General features: G+C 50.5%; 1 protein-coding gene across 11 annotated transcripts; it reads left to right on the forward strand.

Moving 5' to 3' along the window:
- The first annotated feature begins 18 nt into the window (after positions 1 to 18).
- On the forward strand, positions 19 to 15,289 carry TMEM186 (transmembrane protein 186). Of its 11 annotated transcripts, none has more exons than XR_005785668.1 (4): positions 41 to 115; positions 13,569 to 13,634; positions 14,071 to 14,168; positions 14,799 to 15,289. XR_005785668.1 is itself a non-coding variant. In XM_040459064.1 (2 exons), the coding sequence occupies exon 2, from the start codon at positions 3,620 to 3,622 to the stop codon at positions 4,304 to 4,306; it is 687 nt and encodes a 228-aa protein (XP_040314998.1). In that variant the 5' UTR covers positions 19 to 115; positions 2,400 to 3,619; the 3' UTR covers positions 4,307 to 6,081. The 11 variants fall into 11 exon arrangements, 3 of the variants coding, with proteins under 3 accessions (XP_040314998.1, XP_040314999.1, XP_040315000.1); XR_005785667.1 differs by having other exon boundaries at positions 42 to 115; positions 14,042 to 14,168; XR_005785666.1 differs by having other exon boundaries at positions 51 to 115; positions 13,993 to 14,168.
- Positions 15,290 to 15,994: the final 705 nt, after the last annotated feature.

The raw sequence follows: 15,994 nt of genomic DNA on the forward strand, positions 1-15,994 counted from the left end.
CCACAAATCCCAGAATGCAATGCGTCGACACGCCGACCTCCTACGGCCGACCAGACCCTCTTAGAGGTTCCGGGGGCGGGGGGAATCACTTCCGGCGGCAGGTATCCGCGCGATGGTAAGAAGGCGGGTGAGGGGAAGTACGGGGGGTGAAGCGCCTTGGGGGTCGTGGTCAAGGTTAGGCAGGGAGGCAGGCGGATTTCTGGGGTTCTGATTTGGAGGATCCGCGGGAGGGAGCTCCGGCATGGGTTAAGGCTTGCTGTGCCGCGCCTTTCTACGCCCGGGCCACGTGGGCCGACAGGGCACTCTCCGATCATCACAAACCTGGGGTCCATTGAATGTATTTGAGAGCTTTGAAACCATGATCTCATGTGGTATGTTGTGAACCCCCATTGTGAAAGGGGAAGAAACCGAGGCCCAGAGAAGTGATGTAACTTACATCACTTACAAGGAGCTACAGCTAGTGACTGACCCCCAAGTCCAAAGCATCTGTCCCTGCCCTACTCAGGGTGTAGAACGGTGCACCTAATAAAAACCTTGTGCTGTGGGTTGGCGCCTCCCATCCCCGCCTGCTTTGGTCTTCCCCCTCCCCCAAACAGGGCTAAGAAATCAGCGGTTCCCTTCAGCACCGAAGATGGTGCTTTAACCTGACAGAATGGGGAAGTTATTATGGTAAGTATCGCAGAGATTTGTTACCCATTTGGACATTTGTTGTTTGGCTTCCTGCTGGGGAAAACGTTCATATAGCCTTACGTCTTCAGTGCCCAGCCCAGAGCTGGTCGTCCCTAGATACGTGTTGAATGAATGAAGGCTGTGTCGCCTTTCTTGTACCTCTTTGAACTCCCTGAAGGATATAGGACCAGTTTGGGGGTCAGACTCTGCCACACTCACTGGGTGTGCGTCTTTGGGTATGTTTCTAGCCTTCTCTGGGTTTAGTTTTCTCCGTGGTAAAGTACAGTTGACCCTTGAACAATGCGGGTTTGAACTGTGTGGGCCCACTTCTTCGCAGATTTAAAAAAATACGTATGTTGTGAAGTTTTTTTTGGAGATTTGCTCCAATTTGAGAAAACCAGCAGATGAACTGCATAGCCTAGGAATACTGGAAAAAAAAAAAAAAGATGTATCATGAATGCATAAAATATATGTAGATGCTAGTTTATCATTTACTTCCATGAAGCATACACAAGTTTGTTACAAAAAGGTTTATCAAAATGTACAGACTGTACATGGCATCATTCATAGTTGAGAGAAATGGAAACAAAGATGCAGTGTTAAATAACTGCATAAAATTAACTGCAGTACATACTCTACGACTGTAAGAATATCATAGTCACCTCCTCTTGCTGTGGTGATCTCAAGTGTTGTGATTTCCAAGCTTAAAACCGTGTGTTGCTAATCCTCTCCGCGATATCAGTTCGTCACTTGTAAATTTCAAATGGCTGTAAAAAGTGATCCCGTGGTTCTTGCATATTTTTCATCATGTTTAGCATAATACTGTAAACCTTGAATAACACCATGGGACCCATACGAAACGCCACTGGTGATTCTGGAAGTGCTCCCAAGAGGCAGAGAAGGGTCATGACATTACAAGAAAAAGTCGAATTGCTTGACATGTACCGTAGATTAAGGTCTGCGGCTGCAGTGGCCCGTCATTTCAAGATGAATGAATCCAGCGTAAGGACCATTGTAAAAAAGGAAAAGGAAATCCGTGAGGCTGTGGCGGCAGCTACGCCAGCAGGCGCGAGAACGTTGCACTTTCTGCGAGACAGCTTTTTATCTCGTATTGAAAATGCAGCTTTTACGTGGGTGCAGGATTGCTATAAGAAAGGCATACCTATAGACTCTAACACGATTCGAGAAAAAGCAAAGTCATTGTATGACCACTTACAGCAAAAGGAAGGTGAAGGATCCAAGGCTGGAGAATTTAGTGCCAGCAAAGGATGGTTTGATAATTTCAGAAAGCGGTTTGGCTTAAAAAATGTCAAGATAGCAGGGGAAGCAGCTTCCCCCGCCCAAGAGGCAGTAGATGAGTTGCCACCTCAGGCGCCCAGAGTCACCACACCAGAGGAGTTAACAGAGGGTGAGTCGGCGGAGGCGAGAGCTTCCGGACCGGTGCCGGATGAAGATGCGCGAGAAGCGGCTCCAGAAAACAAGTTGACGTTAGACAACCTGGCAGAAGGGTTTCGATTATTCAAGACGGCTTTTGACTTCTTTCACAACATGGACCCTTCTGTGATACGGGCACTGAGACTAAAGCAAGTGGTGGAAGAAGGGCTGGTACCATATAGAAACATTTTTAGAGAGATGAAGAGGCAGAGAAGTCAAACGGAAATTACAAGGTGTGTCCGTGAAGTTACACCGGGTGTGCCTGCCCCTCTTGCCTCCTCTTCCACCTCCTCTAGCTCTGCCTCCGCCTCCCCCGAGACGGCCAGACCAGCCTGTCCTCTGCCTCGCCCGCAGCCTGCTCAGCGTAAAGATGACGAGGACGAAGACCCCTCCCACGTAATAAATACTAAATAGTCGTCATGCCGTACGGTTAAACTGACCTGTTGTGTGTGTGTGTGCGCGAGCGTCTCCGTGTGAAAATCTGGTAACTGTACGGCAGGAACTGTGTAGGACTGCATCATCGCCTGGGTATTCATTGGGCAGGACGTCATATGCAAGATTCGCCCGCAAGTGGATGGCCTGTCCTTAGAGGCATAAGGTGGGTGATAATTTAATATAAAATTCATGATGTGTCTTACTGTTTTGTCACGTTGCTCTCAAAGAGTTACGTTGGGGTCCAGTATGCCCCCCTCTCCTATCTGGAGAGACGGCATATCAGCCTATCATCACAGCTAAGTGGTTTTTTAAAAAACAGTGTTTCTGGTAGTGTGTATTATGAATCCAACTGGAACACGGTAGGCCACGAAAACTTTCTAACCATTCATTCCTTAGTGTATAGGCGAGGCCCCTGTGAAACAGCCGTATGGTTACACAGGGTTACACTAGGCTACCATCAAAGGATCCTACTAGTGCGTCTTTGTTATCAATCCTTGAATCATCCTACTTATAAATAAATAGGCATCGCCCTTATTACCTATTTTTGTGTCTAGTGTTGGCAGGTAACAAAACACCTGTTGATGTTTCGTATCCTGTAAGGCAGTATTGATTTATGTACTGACAGACGATTCATCTTGTGAACAACGTAAACTGAATGGTCTGGATGATACAGTACAGCTCCGTAAATGTGTTTTCTCTTATGGTTTTCGTAATCTCGTTCTTTTTTCTAGCTGACTTTGCTGTAAGGATACGGTGTATGATACATGTAATACACAAAATATGTGATAATCGACTTAACGGTTTAGGTCCTGGTCAGCCGTAGGCTATTAGTAGTTAGGTTTTTGAGGAGTCAAAAGCTCCATGTGGATTTTTGACTGCATGGGGGTGGCCATCCCTCACGCCTCCGTTGTTCAAGGGTCAACCGCAGGGGGCCCCTGTCTTGCACCGCTTGTATGAAGATCACGTGAGTTAAAGCATCTGGCTTTCTCTGTCCCTCCGTCTCTGGCAGTAACGGCAGCCTCGCAGGGTTGGCGGGAGCTTGTGGGTGAGATGCTCCGCAAACGTTCGTCGCGTGATCAGCATGGCTGACTTCCCTGAGAGCAGTGGTCTCCTTTCTCCCTTCCAGGCTGCCCTCCTCCGCGCTGTGCTTCGGCGGCCCGGCCCGGCCCCGTGGAAAAGGCCTGTCTGCGGGCTGTGGTGCCGCACAGCCACCGGCCGGGATCCGGGGAGGTGGGTGGGGAGCGGGCGCCCCGCCCCGAAGGAGAAAGCGGCAGGTGCGGAGACAGAGAACTTCCGGATGGTCTACCGGTTTGACGCCATCAGAGCCTTCGGGTACTTGTCTCGGCTGAAGGTGGCGCAGACGGCCCTCGCGGTGCTGGCCCTCCCGCCTGGCTGCTACTGGTACTCGCAGGGCTTCGTGACGCTCGGCTCCCTGTGTGTCGCGGGCGGGGTGGCTGGCTTTGCCCTGGCCATGCTCTGCTGGATGAGCTATTTCTTCCGGAGGCTGGTGGGCATCCTGTATGTGAACGAGGCGGGCACTGTGCTGCGGGTGGCGCACCTGACCTTCTGGGGCCAGCGGCAGGACACGGACTGCCCCGTGGCCGACGTGATCCCCATGACGGAAACCAAGGACCGGGCCCAGGAGCTGTTTGTGCGTATCCAGCAGTACAGTGGGAAGCAGACCTTCTACCTCACCCTTCGCTACGGACGCATTGTGGACAGAGAGCGTTTCGCGCAGGTGTTTGGGACGCCGGACTCCCTCAAGTGAATTGGGAGCTGGGTCTCCAGCAGGAAGGCCGAGGATGAAACGGGATCGGGCACCTGAAGGCTTCGGCAAGGCCTCTGGGCACCCGTCTTTTGGGATGCACAGAGTCCTAAGACAGAAGCTAGTGATCGCGTTTCGGAAAGAGGCCCTTAGTACCAATTCATACTGCATCTGTGTGACATTTAGTCAGATAACGGCCAGAAGTTCACAGCTGGTTCTCGGAGGAAGCTGTGTCCGGTTCACTCAGGCAGGGCGGTGCTGTGAAATCGGGAGTCGGGGAGGTGAGGCAGGGAAGCAAGCTCAGGACGTGGCTTGAGCAGACACGGGCGCTGTCACTTCTCGACTGCCTGTCCTGCAGTCCCCGTGTCTCTCAACCCTGTTTTTCCCATCTGAGAAAGGGAAAAATCCTGTCTCCTGGCATGGGTGTGAAAATAAACGGTAAATGTCAAGGTCAGTACAAAGGTGACGTGTGCCGAAAAGCTTCCAGGCAGTCACTAGGGCTTACCCGAGGCCTGTGCCGCCCCCATCGGGCCTCAGCAGCAGGAAAGGACGGGAAGAAGCCCAGGTAGAGTTGGGTCGTGTGACCGCGGCGGAGGGTGCTGGCCAGGCGAGCGCCGCATCCCTTTGCCAAGGTTGTGGCCTGGGGCCCTCCTGTCTGAAGGCTCTGGTGGATAAGACCAGGCGAGCTGTGTTCTGGTGCGTTCTTTTCTAAGCTAAAGCTAGTTGTGTGCACGATCAGTGGTTAGTAAAAGATGTTTGTTTCACAGTCTGTAGCAAAATAAAGAGGAAGGAAGAGGTGATCATCACCAGTTCCACCACTCAGAAGTCAGTGACTAGATGCTTTATTGGGGGACTTCCAGTCTTTTATTGTGTTAAAACACACATCATGTAAATGTATTCCTTCAGCCATTTTTGAATGTACACTTCAGTGGTATTAAGGACGCCTACAACGTTGTGCAGCCATCACATCTGCTCGTTTCCAGAACGTTTTCATCATCCCAAGGAGAAACTCTGTACCCATTAAACGGTCACTCCCCATCTCCCCCTCCCTCCAGCCTCGTAACCAGTCGTCTGCTTTCTGTTTCCGTGGATTTGCTTTTTCCGGACATTCCACGTAAACGGAATCGCCCACTGTGGTTTTGTGTCTGGCTTCTTTCACCTGGCGTGATGGTTCCAACGTGCATCCATGCTGTAGCCTGTGTGAGAGCCTCATTGCTTTTCGTGGCTGGATAACCACAGCGTAGACCACAGTTTGCTTATCTGTCTGTCGATGGACATTTTGATAGTTTCCACCTTTTGGCTGTTGGGAACAGTGCTGCTGTCAGAGTTGGCGCACGAGTCCCTGCTGTCGCTTCTTTTGGGGCTCCTGGATGCCGACAGGCAGACAGGCGGAAATATTGGATCTTACGGTGACTGCAAGTTTTTGAGGAACCGCTGAACTTTCCCACAGCCGCCATGTCCTTTTTTACCCGTCTCAGCCGTCCACGAGGGTTCTGGCTCCTCCACATCCTCCTGATGGGCAGGAGGTGGTATCTTACCGTGCTTTCAGGCTTTTTAAAAACATAGGTGTTATCCTGTACCTGGAATTGTTTGTTTGTGTTTTTTTTTTTGGCTTCATGTAACATAGCTATCTTACTTGTAAACACATTAAAAATATTCTGTCACAAGAAAAAAAGATACCTCGTTACTATGTGAGATGCCTGATGTTAACTGACCTTGTCATAATCGTTTTGCGATATATACGTGCATAAATCATTACATTGTACACACTAAGCTGATACGATGTTATATGTCAATTCTATCTCAGTAAAACTGGGGAAAGTTAATTATTTTTGAAGGAGAGAGAGACCGAGTGTGAGTGGCTAACGGGAGAGAGAGCGGGAGACAAAGAATCCGAAGCAGGCTATGGGCTCTGAGCTGTCAGCACAGAGCCTGACACGGGGCTCAAACTCAGACCGCGAGATCATGACCCGAGCCAAAGTCAGGTGCTTAACTGACTGAGCCACCCAGGAGCCCCAAATCCTCCTTAAAAAAAATTTTTTTTTGTCTATTTATTTTTTTAAATATTTTTAAATCTCTGAGAGAGAGAGAGAACGAGAGCGAGAGAGTGCACAAGCGACCAGGGGAAGGGCAGAAAGAGGTGGACAGAGGATCTGAAGTGAGCTCCGTGCCTACAGCAGAGAGCCCGATGTGGGGCTTGAACTCACAAGCTATGAGATCATGACCTGAGCTGACGTCAGATGCTTAACCGGTTGAACCACCTAGGTGTCCTTTATTTTTTTGAAGTCGACTCCACACCCATCGTGGGGCTCGAACTCCCCAAGATCAAGAGTCGCACGCTCTACTGACTGAGCCAGCCAGGCGCCCCTCATTCAAATCATACTCTTTATGCAAAAACAAATTCAGAAATTGCAAAATATTCCACCGAGTGGATGTGGTTGGTCCTTCACTTTTTATTTTCTTTTTAAAATGTATTTACTTAGTGTGAGCAAGGGAGGAGCAGAGAGAGGGGGAAAGAGAGAATCCCAAGCAGGCTCTGCACTGTCACTGCAGAGCCCACCGTGGGGCTCGATTTCATGAACCATGAGATCATGACCTGGAGCCAAAATCAAAAGCCTGATGCTCAACCAGCTGAGCCACCCAGGTGCCCTGAAAACAGCACTGTTTAATTTGTGTTCAGTTTTAGTTAAAGATGCAGATGAAAGGTGGTAGGATCATGGATTTGAATTCTTTATTAAATTCCAGCTGGTGTGAATTCATTCCTGTGGTTGGAGACGGAAGTGTGGGGAGTGTGTGGTTGTGTCCCTCAGATGTTTGGGGACACTGGGCACCCACTGCCTGGGCATATCTGTGGTTTTCCCAGACACAACGGCTCTGCACACAGGAGAACCGCCACTGAGCAGGGACCCAGAGCCTGGGTGTGGGCCTGGGCGTCCCCGGGGCCTCTTTCTTCAAGGTAAATGGCACCATTGACTTGTTTTATGCGACTTTATTTAAACAACTTTTTTTTAATGTTTACTTATTTTTGACAGAGAGAGACAGAGCATGAGTGGGGGAGGGGCAGAGAGGGAGACACAAAATCCGAAGCAGGCTCCAGGCTCTGAGCCGGCAGCACAGAGACCGACGCGGGGCTCGAACTCACAGACTGTGAGATCATGACCTGAGGCGAAGTCGGATGTTTAACCGACTGAGCCACCCAGGCGCCCCAATGCTGACTCTATTTTAAAACTACGACCTTTTGGGGCGCCTGGGTGGCGCAGTCGGTTGAGCGTCCGACTTCAGCCAGGTCACGATCTCGCGGTCCGTGAGTTCGAGCCCCGCGTCAGGCTCTGGGCTGATGGCTCAGAGCCTGGAGCCTGTTTCCGATTCTGTGTCTCCCTCTCTCTCTGCCCCTCCCCCGTTCATGCTCTGTCTCTCTCTGTCCCAAAAATAAATAAACGTTGGAAAAAAAAAATAAATAAAAAATAAAACTACGACCAGAAGCTGACCACCTCTCACCCTGCCCACCTCCCGCCGCCCTCGTATGTTCTCTGGGTTGTTGCAGCCTGCTGCTCCCGTTATCCTTACCCATCTGGAGCCTGTTCTCACAGCAGCCAGTGATAATAGATAAGTAAATAAACAAACAAAAAAAGCACGGCATTGCGGTAAAAACTGAAGTGCTCACCGTGGCCTACAAGGTCCGACGTGGTCTGGGTCCACCCCTATCCCCAGCTGTGTCTTATCCACTGTCTTCAACCACTGCCAGTCATATCCAGTTTTCTGTTCCTTCAGTAATCAAGGATGCTCCAGCCTCAGGGTCTTTGCATTGGCAGTTCCCTCTGTCTGGAAACCTTTCTCCCCAATGTCTGTATAGAGCACTCTCGCACATGTGTGCTCTCTCCCCCTCTCCCCCTCCCCTCCCCTCCCCTCCCTTCCCCTCTTTCTCAGTATAACAGGTGTTCTTTATGCTCAAGAAGTTGTTAGTGAAGATTCACTTGTATAGAGAAGAGTCAGTTACATAGCAATTACATGTAGCTCTTGGTTTCCTTCCATACTGTTCCCTCACCCGCTTACCAGCTCCTTCAAAGACTGTGAACCCCTTTCCCCAAAGACAGTCTTTGCCTATGAAATGTCTCAGGCGGTATTAACGATTTGACTTTGACCTCATTAAAGATAAGAATTAACTCAAATAGTCCCTGGTGTTGGTCTAGTTCTAAGCTATTCACCTGAGTGAACGTCACCCCTGGAGATTTTAATTATGTCAGGGGTGGGTCCCCAGAATCTGTATTTTCACAGAAAATTCTGACAGCCAATTCTGAAATGCAGCCAGGCTGGAATTTTAGTCTATTTCAGTCTATTTCTGAAATAGACTCTAGTAGACAGAAAACACCAGAGTAACTCATGCCTCTGTGGACTCTGTGTTCCCTGACCAATTTTTTCCCCCCTTAAAGAATACGTTCTCAGCTCTGGTTCGGTGTGCAGAATCACCTGGGGAGCTTTTTAAAAATATTGCTGCCCAGGCCCACGACCAGCCGTTGCCGTGGTCAGGGCGATTCTTACCTGTAGCCTGGGTTGCCAGTCACTGCTCTGTAGTATCACCACCCTGGGAGGTGAAAACCCCGTCCTCACCAGCCCACCAGCCGTGGCATGAGAGAGCCTCCGTTTCGATGTGTGTCTGCTCACACAGTACCAGCAGAGGGCACACACAGCAAGGGCATCATGCACGCGTTCATTTCCGAGCCGGAATCGCGATCTCCACCTGACCGCAGCGGGACCTCAGCAGCACCACGAGGGCGGTCCCTGGGAGCCGCCCAGGCTCTCCGGATCGACACCAGCAAAACTAGCAAAGCCTGTGCTGAGTCCCTAAGGGCGGATTCCGGTAGATGCTGGGGGGTTTGAATCTTTATGCTTCCCAGTTAACTCCAAGGCACCCTGACTTTTGAGAATCCCTGCGTGGGATTTACCCTTCCCAAAAGCCGTGCAGCAGATGAGAAAGCAGTGTCTCGGAAAATGCAAGTGGTCTTTAGGTTCAGGTGATGGATATGTGGGTGATTCCCCCACTTTGACAACAAATCCAAAATAATAATCTAATAGAAATACCCAAGGAGACCTACGAAGATGTTCGCTGAGTGTTCCTAATAGCAAAACAAACAGCAATGACAAAACTGGAAATAAACGTTTTTAAAAGAAATTTTTAAGGTTTATTTGTTTTTGAGAGAGAGACAGAATGTGAGCGGGGGAGGAGCAGAGAGAGAGGGAGACACAGAATCCAAAGCAGGCTCGAGGCTCTGAGCTGTCAGCACAGAGCCTGATGTGGGGCTCATACCTATGAACCGTGAGATCATGACCTGAGCCAAAGTCGGAAGCTTAACTGACTGAGCCACCCAGGTGCCCCTAAACGGTTTTCATTAGTAGGCGACACGGTTAAATAAATGTCGGTAGAGCCTTACTATGGAATATTGCATGGCCCTTAAAAAGAATGAGCTTGAACAGTATCTGCTGATGTGGAAAGGTAACCATGGCAACCGCGATCGGTAGAAAAAGCAAGTCACAGAACCAATAGAGTTTTGTGTGGTCTTGTGTTTGTAAAAACCCCCATACACTGCAAGTTCACAGTGGTTACTCTGGGGAGAGGGTGAAGGGTGGGGGGGGGGGGGGGGGAATGGAGGGAAGACACCCATCTTCAACGTTATAACCTTCCAATACTGTTTTTAAGTATCCATGATGAACATCTTGTCTGTCTTAACAAGTGAAAAATGCTGTAAAAAGCTCGAGATCTCTCAAGTCAGCTTTTTAGGCAAAGCCACCATGAATTCCCATGCTGGCCTTGGAAGCTGGGCTGACATTAGGAATCATTCCGTTGTGGAGAGCATCGGTGACATGGCTATGCCTGTCCCTTCTAGAGTGGTTTTCCTGCCTGTCCGCTGAGACCCGCCTGCATGCTCTGGGCTGTGTAGAATTTAACTGCAGGGAATGGTGTGGTCTGTGCTATGTCCATTTTCGTACAGTACTTGCTGTGGACTGAACATGTATATCCACCCTCACCCCTGAAAACTCCTGTGTTGAAACTGTAACCCCCAATGTGATGGTGTTTGGGGTGGAGCCTTTGGGAGGTGATTAGGGTCCCCTTCGTGTGATCAGGGCCTGTACGAATAAAGAGGCTGTGTGTGTGTGTGTGTGTGTGTGTGCATGTGTGTGTGCGTGCGTGCGTGCCCCAAGGAAGGCCATATGAGGACATAACAAGGGGCCTCACCAACCCATCATGGCCTTGCAGCCTCCAGAACTGTGAGAAATCTGTGTTTAATGTTTAAGCTGCCCAGTCTATGGTCGTTGGGGAGGTCATCAAGAAGGCATGACTGCCAGTTGACCCTCAGGCTGGCCCTGGGCAATCGGAGGCTCCCCACCCCCTCCCCTGTCCTTGGAATGTAGGTTCTACTTGGCTTCTCTGTTTCCGGAAGCTGTCCAAGGACACAGCCTTGAAACAGTGATGCGGGGTTGAGGCCATCTGCACGGTAGACATGCCTGAACCCGGTTAAGGCCTCCACATAAACTCAGGTTGTGGCAGGTGGGTGTGGAGGCCTTATCTTGCAGCCGCCCAAGACAAGCCTTGTAAGTCAAGTCCCCTCGTGAGTTAAGTCCTCTTGCAGGCATTAGTGAGTCCTGCCACCTGCCCACTGGAGCGGCCTCCTCTCTCTCCAGCCTCTCTCTGCCTTCCGTGTGTGGGAGCCAGTCTCAGTTTGCACCCAGGGAGCTCGCGAGTGGGTTGTAGGCCAGCAGTGGTATTCGTATTCCGTCATAGCCCCCTGGGCAGACTGAGACATGGTCCCCCGGACCGCGGGGAGGTCAGCTCTAGCTGGGGACGTCTGTGGTCTGCACCGCTGGGAGCTGGTGTCCTACCTGCACTGGTGATCAAAGATGAGACTTCCATGTTACAGGGCCGGGTATCTAGCATTCAGCGACCATGTTGAATGCACTCCCCAGAGCCGATGTGGGGGACTTAGCCGCTTGTGGGGGTGGGGGCAGCCGGGGGAAAATTGCCCAGATGGCCAGGGCTGGGGGCTTTCATTTCACTGCTGCTCTGTGACCTCAGGACTTGTGAGTCCCCAGATGGAAAGTACCAGGGTCCCTTTGAGCCCCAGGCAGAGTCCAACTTTTATGGCTTTGTTTTGCTCCTGTGGCATTCAACTATAAAATCCTGTCCGATTAATCAGGCAGGGCCATGTTTTACCAACTCTGGAGACAAAACATCCGTTTTACTGATTAACAGTTGAGATACACTCCGAGACTCTGAGACTCCGTGGGGCTTGTATCTGCATTGGGAAGTAGGTTTACTGCTGTGAGCAGGAACTGTAAGGTTGACAGAAATGTATCATTGCGTGGAATCATGGGAGGCACTATGCCCTGCCACGTTGTAGCTGTGGCCAGAGAAGTTCTCCGTGTGCCTTGGGTTCTTCATCTGGGAAGCAGTGGCAATAAAAGTACCCACCTAAGGGGGTTGGGACGATGGACTTAGTACCTGGAATCCACCTAAAATAGCGCTTGGTCCAGGGAAGCATTTGATACGTGCTAGGCTAGCAGGCTAGCATTACAGAGGAGGCTCAGGGGTGATGGGCCACCCAGCTAGAAAGTAGCAGAGTCGGGTTATTCCACCGCCGTATCCTGCCTCCCCAGCATGTAAGGAGAACAGAAAATAGGAAACAGTGCCGGGTTTTATTTATTTTTAGTTTTGAGAGAGAGAGCGAGCAGGGGAGAGGGGCAGAGAGAGAGGGAGAGAGAGGAAGAGTCTCAAGGAGGTTCCATGCCCAGTGCAGAGCCTGACACAGAGCTCCGTCCCACGACCCTGGGATCATGACCTGAGCCAAAATCAAGAGTCGGACACTCAACCAGCTGAGCCACCCAGGTGCCCCACAGTGACCATTTGTAACGAGGAGTATTTGAGGTTTTGGTGCCTTCCAATCACCCACCGGCTCTAAGAAGGTATGCTAAGAGCTCACACTGATGTTGACCAGTTCAGATGGACCTTCCAAGTCTGGCGGCCAGGCTGGCTGTGAGAAAGGTCCTGGGGTGGAGGACAGCCCCTGCCCTCACCCGATCCCAGGCTGGCTGTGCACACATACACACGCATCTGTTGATATGCTAGTATGCCATCTTTCCTACGTCTGCGTTTCAAATCCTAGCTCCTGAGCTGAATGGTTGGGAGGGTTCCCCCAACCTCTCTGAGCTTGTTTCCTCATCTTACAAGTAAGCACACAATGGGCTCCTGGGTGGCTCAGTTAGACGTCCGACTTCAGCTCAGGTCATGATCTCATGATTCATGGGTTTGAGCCCCGTGTCAGGCTCTGTGCTGACAGCTCAGAGCCTGGAGCCCGCTTCGGATTCTGTGGCTCCCTCTCTCTCTGCCCCTGCCCCACTCACACTCTCAAAAATAAACATTAAAAAAAAAAGTAGGCACAGCTCATAGGTTTGTCATGAAAATTATAAAGCACCTGCAGCCTATGCTTGCACATAGGAGATGGTCAACAAACGATAATTGTTACTGTATGTGATTATTTAAAATTTTTCTTTAATGTTTATTTTTGAGAGACAGACATGAAGCACGAGCGGGGGAGGGGGAGGGGCAGAGAAACAGGGAGACACGGAATCCGAAGCAGGCCCCAGGGTCTGAGCTGTCAGCACAGAGCCCGACGCGGGGCTCAAACCCACGAACCACAAGATCATGACCTGAGCCGAAGTCGGACGCTCAACCGACTGAGTCACCCAGGCGCCCCGTTTATATGTGACTATTATTTTTTTTAAAATTTTTTTTTCAACATTTATTTTTGGGACAGAGAGAGACAGAGCATGAACGGGGGAGGGGCAGAGAGAGAGGGAGACACAGAATCGGAAACAGGCTCCAGGCTCTGAGCCATCAGCCCAGAGCCTGACGCGGGGCTCGAACTCCCGGACCGCGAGATCGTGACCTGGCTGAAGTCGGACACTTAACCGACTGCGCCACCCAGGTGCCCCATATATGTGATTGTTTTAAAAATACGTTTTGTTTTGTTTAAAAAAAAATTTTTTTTTTAGTTTATTTATTTGAGAGCAAGCGAGCAGGGGAAGGGCAGAGAGAGGGAGAGAGAATCCCAGGGTCAGCAAAGAGCCCAACGTAGGGCTCAAACTCACAAACTGTGAGATCATGACCTGAGCCGAAACCAAGAGTCGGACACTAAACTGACTGAGCCACCACCCAGGTGCCCCTAAACAATACATGTAATAGTAAACCTTGCCTTTGACAATAATCTTATAGACGCGTTGAGTGTCCACGGTGGAAGGAACCTGGGAAACCATGCAATCCAAACCATGCAATTTGCAGGTGAGAAAAGTCAGAGCCACACGGGGGTCACTGACAGCTGGGAGCAGGAGCCCATGGTCCCCGTCCAGGTTGGGTCCTAGACACTCCTGACTGGTGTGTCAGTCTCTCCATCCCTCATGTCCTCGGCATGTTGGATTTCCCCCCTGCTCCGAACCTGCACCTCCCGCACCCCTGCGTGGAAATCCCCTGCCTCGCAGTGTGGCCCCAAAGGCCCTCTGGGGCCCAGTCCTGCCTGTTTCTTTGGTCTCTGACTCTTGTGGTCTTTCTCTGATCCACACCCTGGGATGCCTGCCCTCACCGTGCCTTTGTGTCCGGGGTCTGGAATGCCCTTCATCCTGCCTCCGAGTCACTGGTGCAGTTCCTGCTTGACCTTGAAGATGAAACTCAGGGACCAACTTCCACCCCAGCTCGGGGCCCGCCCTTTGTTAATGTGCAGCGTCCAGGGTCTGCCCGTGTCGCTGTGACCTCTGCCCCACCAAAGATGAGCTAAGCGTAAGGACCACGCCTTGTCCATCCCTGTGCCCCCGTCACATGGTAAGTCCTTGATGAAGCCTGGTGAAAATAATGGCCTCACAGTATGTCCTGAGTCCAGGCAGACTTGGGCAGGTAGAGTATAACCCCCCAAGACCTCCCTAAGAGGTACAGAGTAGGTGCTTAATGTGTGCTTGTCAGACAGTTATTTAACAAAACTGTTTCCAAACCCAAAAAGGACACATTCACTCTGTTTCCATTATAAATTTTTTTTTAAATTTAAGAATACTGATTAACACAGGAAACATTTAATTTCACGGAATTGTGCGTATGGTCATCAGTTACATTGTGACACGTTAACTTCTTTATCATTTATTCGCACTGTCAACAGAATACTGTAAACAAGATTTGAATGCATTAGTGGGCGGTGCTCCCTAGCTATGCTTCTCTACCATGAGCTGATATATGTGTACATTTATATATATATGTATAGAGATAGGTATAGATACATAGATGTTTTAATGTGCACAATTTTGCATGGTTACTGTCAGTAAAAATTATAAAAAAAAACATTTACAATAAAAGTGAGGATGTGCTAAGACTTGCTATTACAGGACCTTGCTTTCTGTAAAAGACTTGCTGGAGAGAGTTACTAAAGTCTACAGCACTGATGGGAGATGGGTTCGTTCCCAGACCGTCGGCCACAGAAGCACTCCGCGGGCCCAGCCCTGGACAGCAACCTGTCGGCCGGGCTCCCCGTTGTTACCCACCTCTCCATAGTTTCTACCTTGAGCCCTGCCGAGAGTCCTCTGCTTTGAAACCCTTCCAGCTATACCCCCACCCTGAAAAGAAGATGCCTCAGGAACTCCGAATACGCCCTGAGCCAACAAGAACGTGTTGATAAATGGCTTAAAAAGTTTCACGGGAAGTAACTTCCCTTGGTACGGAGTAAGTCTGGACATGACTTCCCAGATAAAACGATTTCATTCCTCGATGACTGCCCCGTGGGAGAGAACAAAATGTCTATGGCCACTCTCCCCACCAAAGAGAGCCCAGTTTCTGGTCGTGCCCTGGCTCGGAAACCTTTGGGACCCCAGGAACCTTACTGGATGTTTGTACCCAACGTTAAAGTTCTCCAGAGAAAGCGTCCTTATGCCAATAAATGAATTATGGTTTGGTTTGCATCTGGCTTGTTAAATAAGGCCTTGAATCTTGGGATATTGCCTTGGGATATTGAGAATCTGGATCCCCAGTGAAAGGTGCGAGACTGTGGGCTGAGGTGCCTTTGAAAGTGTGTTCCCTTTCCTGTGACACTCTTCCTTGCCTTGTCTGCTTGGAGAACTCTTGCTTGTTCTGCAAAACCCTGCTCAAAGGTCACTTTCCCCCTGAAAAGCCCCGCCCCCGGCGGACACTCCCTCTGATTTCCTGACGTCCTGTACATTCCTCTCGGCACAGCACTTGCCCCTCTGCTTTGACTACTGACTTAAGAGTCTGTTGTCCCCGACAACATGTGAGTCCCTCGAGAGGAGGGACCATGTTGTATTTCCCCTCTGTATTCCTAGGGCTTTGCACTGGGCCTGGGGCAGAGCAGGTACATAAGGACAGTCCCATGAAGGAGTGACCGGTTAAAGGGACGAGTGAACAGACGAGTGGCATCCCGCAGAGAGAGGGGCGGACACCTCCATTTTCCTGGCAGAGCAGATAGCCTGACACACGACAGAAAACCAAAAAAAAACAACCGGTTTGAGGTCTTTGGATGATTAGTTATTGAAAGAACAAAGTGCCGAGCCGGGAACCTTGATATGCCCCTGTCCCGAGCCAGCCGGCCAGGCAGCAGGGGGTGGGCCGGGAGGACAGCCAGGCTTCCCGAGTCTGCACGGCTGCAGGAC

This window comes from Herpailurus yagouaroundi, unplaced genomic scaffold, assembly GCF_014898765.1.
Source record: "Herpailurus yagouaroundi ecotype Mexico unplaced genomic scaffold, PumYag 222, whole genome shotgun sequence".
NCBI lineage: Eukaryota > Metazoa > Chordata > Mammalia > Carnivora > Felidae > Herpailurus > Herpailurus yagouaroundi.

What these genes read in the sequence shown, in the direction of transcription:
- TMEM186 (XM_040459064.1), top strand. Translation starts at nt 3,620, where the DNA reads ATGGCTGACTTCCCTGAGAGCAGTGGTCTCCTTTCTCCCTTCCAGGCT.